We start from the raw sequence: 7,001 nt of genomic DNA, 5'->3' as shown, positions 1-7,001 counted from the left end.
TCCCCCATCCCGGTCCTCTCCTCACAGAGTCCCTCCCCCACATCCCCTACCCCATTCCTCTGAAAAGGTGGGGTCCCCTAGTTATCCCCCCAACCTGGCTCATCGAGTCTCTGCAGGGTTAGGCATAGTTGAGCCCGTTCTGTCCATGCTCCCTAGAGCTACTTCCGCTGAGCACATGTCTCTTCTAGGGGTCGTGGGATGGAAAGAGGACAGATATGAAACTTGCTAAAAGCCCATAGGCTGCAATTCCATTTCAATTCACAAAACATTTGTGGAGGTAATGCCACTCCCTTGCAGATTCCACCATGGCTCTCGAACCCCATCATGTGGACCCCAATTTCTACAAACTGGGGGAGAATGAGATCGAAGTGACCCTTGATGCTGATCAAGAGGCTGATGCAACAGCAGAGGGAGGCAGCTTTGGAGAAGGTTCTCTAAATGGCTCAGACAAACTAAAGTGCCAGGGCATCTCAGACGACAAGGATGATGTGATCTACGTTGGAGAGTTGAAGAACATTGGCAATGACATCAAAGATGAGTGCCATGGGAGCCAACAAGGGTCTGGAGATCCACAGCCGGAGAAGGAGCAGAAGAACTCGGCGGCTGCCAGAGTTCCACAGGTCCGGCGCACAAGGCCACGGATCCAGTTGGGTTTCACGCCCAGGCAGCTGAATAAACTGGAAGACTTTTTTGAAAAAACTAAGTATCCTGATGCACTCACAAGGTATGTGGCTTGTTTTAGGAGCAATCCAAACTCCCACCTTTGGAGGTGCCTTCTCCCTGCCGTGGCCCCTCATATGCCTTGAGCCCCAAGGCACGGGGACCTTTGTGTTGCTGAGTATGGGAAGGAATTTTTGGGGGAGATCAAAGGCAATCTATTCATTCAGTGTTGATGTCTAGAAATTGGTTGGTGCCTCTCAATTCCTTCCTTCAGTTTTCTTTTTGTTTATGTTTTTCCCTCTCCCCTTCCTTCTCTCCCTATTCCTCTTCATGCTTCTCTCTGTCCCCTGTCCTTTGTAATGGTAATTAAACTCAAGACCTGGTAGTTGCTAGGCAACCCGACTACTATGCCATATCTCCCTTGTTTTAATTAATTAATGTATTTCTTTATTGTGGTGAAATAGAGATAAATGGAAAGCCACTTTTACACTGAAGAGCTCATATAAAAATCTTTACATATTTATACATTGGTATGTGACCTATCTCCAGAAGTCTCTTCATCTTGCCAAGCTAAGAGGCTGTCTCCCTCTAACAGCTTCACTTTCCCATTTTCTTTCCACAGGAAGAACCTTGCAAAGCAATTGTACCTAGCAGAATCCAAAGTTCAGGTCAGTAAGTCTGAAACGGCTTTGGGTAAAGCACTCGGCTACAGGACACAGACCATTTTCTTATAGGCATTATTAAAAGCGAGTGGAGGTGAGGTGGGCAGTGTCCTTGCCTGTTGTGTAATGGCTATCAAGCATTGAGTGTCAGAGTTTTCCAGAAAAGAAAATGGAATAAGCACCCAGCAGCTTATAATCCTTTCCTACTGCTAAAAGCAGCATGATCATTTAATTGGAAAAAAAAAACCCAAAGAAATCAGACTACTTATAATCTGTATATACACATCAGATGAATAGACAGGATTGAATATTATAAGTCTATGTATGTAGGAGGACATATGTGTATAGCCATGACATAAGCAGGCTACAGTAGATACTGCAGAACAGCATTCCCACATAGCAGGCCCCTGAGTGCTGGCATCCTAACACCACAAGTAGGACCTACAGCAGGACCAGGCTCAGGTGGGAGACTCTGAGAGGCTTTCCCTAAGATGGAGAGATAGAGTGAGAGGAAAAGAAAAGCCATATCCGGGGATCCATCCCATAATCAGCTTCCAAACACTGACACCATTGCATACACTAGCAAGATTTTGCTGAAAGGATCCTGATATAGCTGTCTCTTGTGAGACTAGGCCGGGGCCTAGCAAACACAGAAGTGGATGCTCACAGTCAGCTATTGGATGGATCACAGGGCCCCCAATGGAGGAGCTGGAGAAAGTACCCAAGGAGCTAAAGGGAACTGCAACCCCATAGGTGGAACAACATGATGAACTAACCAGTACCCCAGAGCTCTTGACTCTAGCTGCATATGTATCAGAATATGGCCTAGTCGGCCATCAGTGGAAAGAGAGGCCCATTGGTTATGCAAACTTCATATGCCTCATTACAGGGGAAAGACAAGGCCAAGAAGTGGGAGTGGGTGGGTGGGGGAGTGGGTGGGGGAGCATGTGGGGGACTTTTGGGATAGCGTTGGAAAGGTAAATGAAATAAATACACACAAAAATAAGAAAAGCTGAAGGAGTAGGGGATTTCCCCCTCTCCGTGCTCACAGGCCAGTGCACTGCAGCTGTAGAGACACTGATATACTGCAGCTCCAGAGACAGCACGGCCACAGGACATGAGAGAAGAGAAAACACCCCTGTGCTCCCGTTTGCACACGCTGCAGTGTGAACTTTCTGAAGCCTTCCTGCCCGATTTGCCTTTTCTTCTGGCAAACATAATCGATGGGCTTGAAGAATCAAACATGGGAAAGTCTGGGCTAACATGAGCTCCAGTGAGTCAGCCACTGGGGCTTTGGTTGAGTCCATGGAGGCATCCTGGTGGTAGGTTCAAGTTCCCCTCGGCAGGGCTTCCGTCCGGTGGGTGATCTTCTTTAGACTGTACAGCCCCGTGATAGAGGGTTCCAGACAGGAAGACAAAGTGTACACCGTCACAAGTATGCAGTTTGAGGATAGGTGGAAAGACATTCACTAGGAGTCTGAGACGATGGTGACATCTAACAGGTGACTGCATCTGTATGCCCATAGTTAGCCAATGTATTAAGGATGAAGCAGTTTTGTTAACTGCTGTCCACACTGTGGCAAATCACCTTCCTGAATGGAGGTTCAACTTTAGGGCTTTGAATGTCCTGGTAGAATAATGGCCCAGGAAGCCCTATCATGCTGGGCAGGAAGTAGGGCATCAATATTTTTAAGTTGCAGTTCTTGCTGAGAGCATTGCCTTTGTCCTGAGCCCAGAAAACTTAGGAGGGCACGGAAAAGAGAGAGGGCAGAAGTGGCTTCCCTCCTCCCTTAAACTCCCTGGAAGCAGGGGAGTGTCAAGACATGTGAATGGTTATTTGAATTGGTATCATTTTCCTAACTTTCTAGGTGACAATGTCATAGCTCTGGACTGGCCTCCCTTGGATGACCATCCTTGAATTCTGGAGTGTAAGGACTAGGGGTGCCTTAGGCACCCTCGAAGACAGGTTTCTCCCAAAACCATGCATATATAATATAAGAAAATATTATATATACATGTGAGGTGGCATGATTGAGAGTTAGGATCTAACTGTTTATTTAAGACATCACAAGACCTTCATTCAGGCTGTAAACAATCAGGGTGTGATTGTTGAAGTGTGTCCACTTCATTCTTATTTTTGACCTTTTCATACAGAAAATAGATTTTGTTTCCTTAGAGTCATCCATCACTTCTGGCTCTTATAATATTTTTGCCTCCTCTTCTGCATGGCTCCTTGAGCCCGGAGGTAAGGGCTTTGATGTTGACACCCCACTTAGGACTCAGAATGCCAATGCTGTTTCTGGGGATGCTCACTCAGACACAATTTCCAGCTGATTGGACGTATTTATTCCAGCCCTCCCAGACCACAGTCAGGTGTTCTGGCACCAAGGTATAGCCCAGATGGTCCAGAGCACAGGGTTTTTAAAAGCAGAAACCATGCCCTGGCATCTCACTCAGTAGCTTGCAAGGGGGCTTTGCGGAAGTAAACACTTGGAAGCAAGCTATTTAACCTAAGCTAAGAATAGCTACTTACCTGGGGATGGAGGCTCTGTACAAACTGGCAGTTTAACTGAAGCTTTGATAAGTTAGGGAGGACATTCCTGATCTTTGGTTCCTAGAATAGAGTTGGATAACTTTCCATGGACTTCCCCATCAAGGACATCCAATTTTAGTTAAATCTAAATGGCCTCAGCAAGAATATGAAACGGGGGAACGTTTTTGTTGTATTGCCTTGACACAAAGCCTCTCACTCTCAAGCACAAGACCTGCATGGGTTCAAACCACACAAAATCCCAGCACTGACAAGGGGAACTGGTCACAAAGTCCCACCCCAACCAAGGAGCTATTTGCAATGGATACCTGCTGGGAGAGGAAATCAGTTTTTTCTAATGGACTGACACTGGGTGCATGAAGCACGCTTGGAGGCGGGCCCCATGCCCAGGAATATTCTGGCTGACTCTACTTTTTGTGGGTTTTGTTTATTTGTTTGTTTCACTTGCTTTGTTTTGGTATGTTTTTGCCGTATTTTTTTATTTGCTTTGATTTTCATTTTGCTTTGTTATTGCCTTATGAGAGAGAGAGAGAGAGAGAGAGAGAGAGAGAGAGAGAGAGAGAGAGAGAGAGAGGAAGAGAGAGAGAGGGAGGGAGGGAGGGAGAGAGAGAGAGAGAGAGAGAGAGAGAGAGAGAGAGAGAGAGAGAGAGAGAGAGAGAGAGAGAGAGAGGTTGGGTGGGTAGGATGGTGTGGAGGATGTGGGAAGTGTTTAAAGAGGAACAATCATAATTATATTGTATAAAATAATTTTAAAGAAAACAAAACTATGAAAAAAACAAAAGTAAAGCCCTTAATGTAAAGGCTCAGTGGCATATACAGTTACACAGTGTGGGTTATATCCCCAGCTGCTATACTGATTATTGAATTATACTAAAGCCATCTCTGTCATCATGTCATTGCAGAGATGGTTTAAGAAAAGAAGAGCTCATTATAGGAAAGAACAGCAGTCTCAACTGCTGCAGTGTGCATCTGCTGATGGCCAGGATGCTGTACAGTGAAGCTTTTGGAGGAGTTCTGAAGCATCATCTTCTCCAGCCATCAGATGAAAGCATGTTAGGCATTAATACTAACCATGGATCTTTATCCCTTAAGCAATAAAAAGATGTGCATTCAATGTTTCATGTCCTTTCTAGGGGTCAGTAAGTTGTTGATGTAAATTATTGAGAAAATATCATTTAAACAAAAGGACAAAGAGAGATGACAACCCAGAGTCATCTTTATTACTGCACAAATCACAAAAGTTTCTCAGGAGCTACAGAAGTCCTCACTCAGACACACATTCTTCCCTGTTGCTGCATTGTGCTATCCTCACCTTGACCCTGTGAGAGCAAATATATTAGATCAGGAGCAGGGCAAGTCCCCAGTGAGAAGATGGTTCACAAAGAGGGCTGAGTTCCACCTGTACTCGGGACTTTACTCCTATCCCCAACTCTGCAACAAATATACAAAGAGGCCACTCTGAGCAGGAATAGAGGAGTGTGAACAATCACCTATGTTTCTTCAGGTCTATTCACTGTCCTTCCTGTCAATGTCATGGTCACGGTACTAAGAGTCATCTGCCACAGGACCTACTGCTTCAAAGGAAACACAAGAGCCCATCCCATGCAGATTAGAAAGATGCTACTTCTTGTCTCCCATTCCTATGCACAAGATGCACAAGAGGCCAGGCCAGAGAGGCAAAGGATTCTCAGTAGATATACACCAGGCCAGGCTAGGGGTAGACATGTGGGAAGCATTGGGCTGTGTTATCCCAAGGGTTGTTGGAGGAGAGGCAGTGTGGAAAGTATTACAGAGAAGCCTATGCCTGAGTTCCAGCAGGGCAGACACATGAAAGTGGCCATAGCATGGTGGTATATGATATGGGGGTAGCGTTTGTGGTACTGTGAGATTCTGGCCAAGGCATGAGCTGGTTTTGATGCTGTGATCACTTGTGCACTATGGCAGTCTCTAAGAAAGAGGGGTGCAGCAGCATGTGCTGAAGGCCTCCGTGGAAACTGAGTACAGGTAACTGAGTACAGGTAATTGGAAATCTGAAATACGCAACGGAGAAGATAGGTAAATAGTTATTTACTGGACATGTATGTACCAGTCTGGTATGACAGAGGAGGGGAGGATAGAGTGTATTTGGCAAAGTGTATTTAAGAAAGTTTCTGAATTGTAGAGGCATTGGGAAAGATGGAAGAAGTGGAGCAAGTGTCTAGAGGCCAGAGAGCATCCTTCTACCTAAAGCAGGACTGGGGTCACGTGTGCTGGAGTTGGAAGCACCAGCATGGCTGCTGGATTTAGGAACATGAGAAGGACCTAGAAGGAAGGAGCACAATAGACAGATGCCTACACAGGCAGAGAAGGGGTGTGAGGTAGAGGTAGTGACAAAAACTCCTTGGGGTCTACCTACCATCGAATGCAGCCAGGTTCCTAGGATAGTCCTGCGACTTGGAGACTGACAGATCAGGGCCCAACAAGTGCAGAGGAAGATTCTCCTCATAAATATCAAAGACCAATAAGGACGGCGGGCACGGCCGGTACCCAGGCCCCAGTTCCATGGGCCCAGAGTGAGCACCCACAACTCCAAAAGCAGGAGAGGCAGAAAGTGTGTAGACAATATACACATGGGAAGATGACCTCATTGTGGTGTGTGTTCCTCATCCAGCGACTGTTATTCCCACAACAAACCATGCTCTTCCTTTTCCTCTGGCTTGCTAAAAATCTTTAGATTCCATTCCCAAAAGCTCTTCACCAAGCTGTGATCTCAAAACCCTGACCGCTGAGCCCCACTGCCACAAGGGTCAAGACAGGAGACCTGAGGGGGGGCCAAGTGTGGCTTCAGTGCAATGCTAGCCAGAACCTTCTCTCTCACCCAACCTAGTGGGCTGCTGTTCTGTAACAGTTTGCTCTGAGATTGAAACATTTCACCTTGCAGGCTTCCAGGCAGGGAGGTAAACAATACAAAATAACCTCAAGAACGTTCGCCAAACTGACCAGATTCCCTAAGTGCCTCTATGCCAGAGTAAACCATACAAGCAGAGTCCCTTGGAGAAAAAGAAAGGCTGAGCTGCTACTTGGGAGGGTGTCTGTCCTCCTTAAGTTTCTACTTGTAACAAAATGTTCTAACAAAGGCAGTATAAGAC

The 7,001-nt window shown here is 46.2% G+C and overlaps 1 protein-coding gene across 1 annotated transcript; it reads left to right on the top strand.

Moving 5' to 3' along the window:
• Window positions 1-305: 305 nt before the first annotated feature.
• On the top strand, window positions 306-4,871 carry LOC110287526 (rhox homeobox family member 1-like). The gene is made up of 3 exons (XM_021154109.2): window positions 306-724; window positions 1,283-1,328; window positions 4,776-4,871. Exons 1-3 carry the CDS (start codon window positions 306-308, stop codon window positions 4,869-4,871), a joined length of 561 nt encoding a protein of 186 aa, XP_021009768.1.
• The last annotated feature ends 2,130 nt before the right edge of the window (window positions 4,872-7,001 follow it).

The sequence above is a fragment of the Mus caroli genome, unplaced genomic scaffold (genome assembly GCF_978045245.1).
Source record: "Mus caroli unplaced genomic scaffold, Mus_caroli_1 scaffold_5, whole genome shotgun sequence".
NCBI classification, from domain to species: Eukaryota; Metazoa; Chordata; class Mammalia; order Rodentia; family Muridae; genus Mus; species Mus caroli.
The sequence above is the reverse complement of the archived record's forward strand: the minus strand, read 5'-3'. Positions and strand labels throughout refer to the sequence as shown.

Bases quoted from the DNA above. Each gene is read 5' to 3' on its own strand.
- LOC110287526 (XM_021154109.2), top strand. From the start codon at position 306: ATGGCTCTCGAACCCCATCATGTGGACCCCAATTTCTACAAACTGGGG. The intron at 725-1,282 runs GTATGTGGCTTG...TTCTTTCCACAG, and splicing joins TATCCTGATGCACTCACAAG to GAAGAACCTTGCAAAGCAAT. The intron at 1,329-4,775 runs GTCAGTAAGTCT...ATGTCATTGCAG, and splicing joins TAGCAGAATCCAAAGTTCAG to AGATGGTTTAAGAAAAGAAG.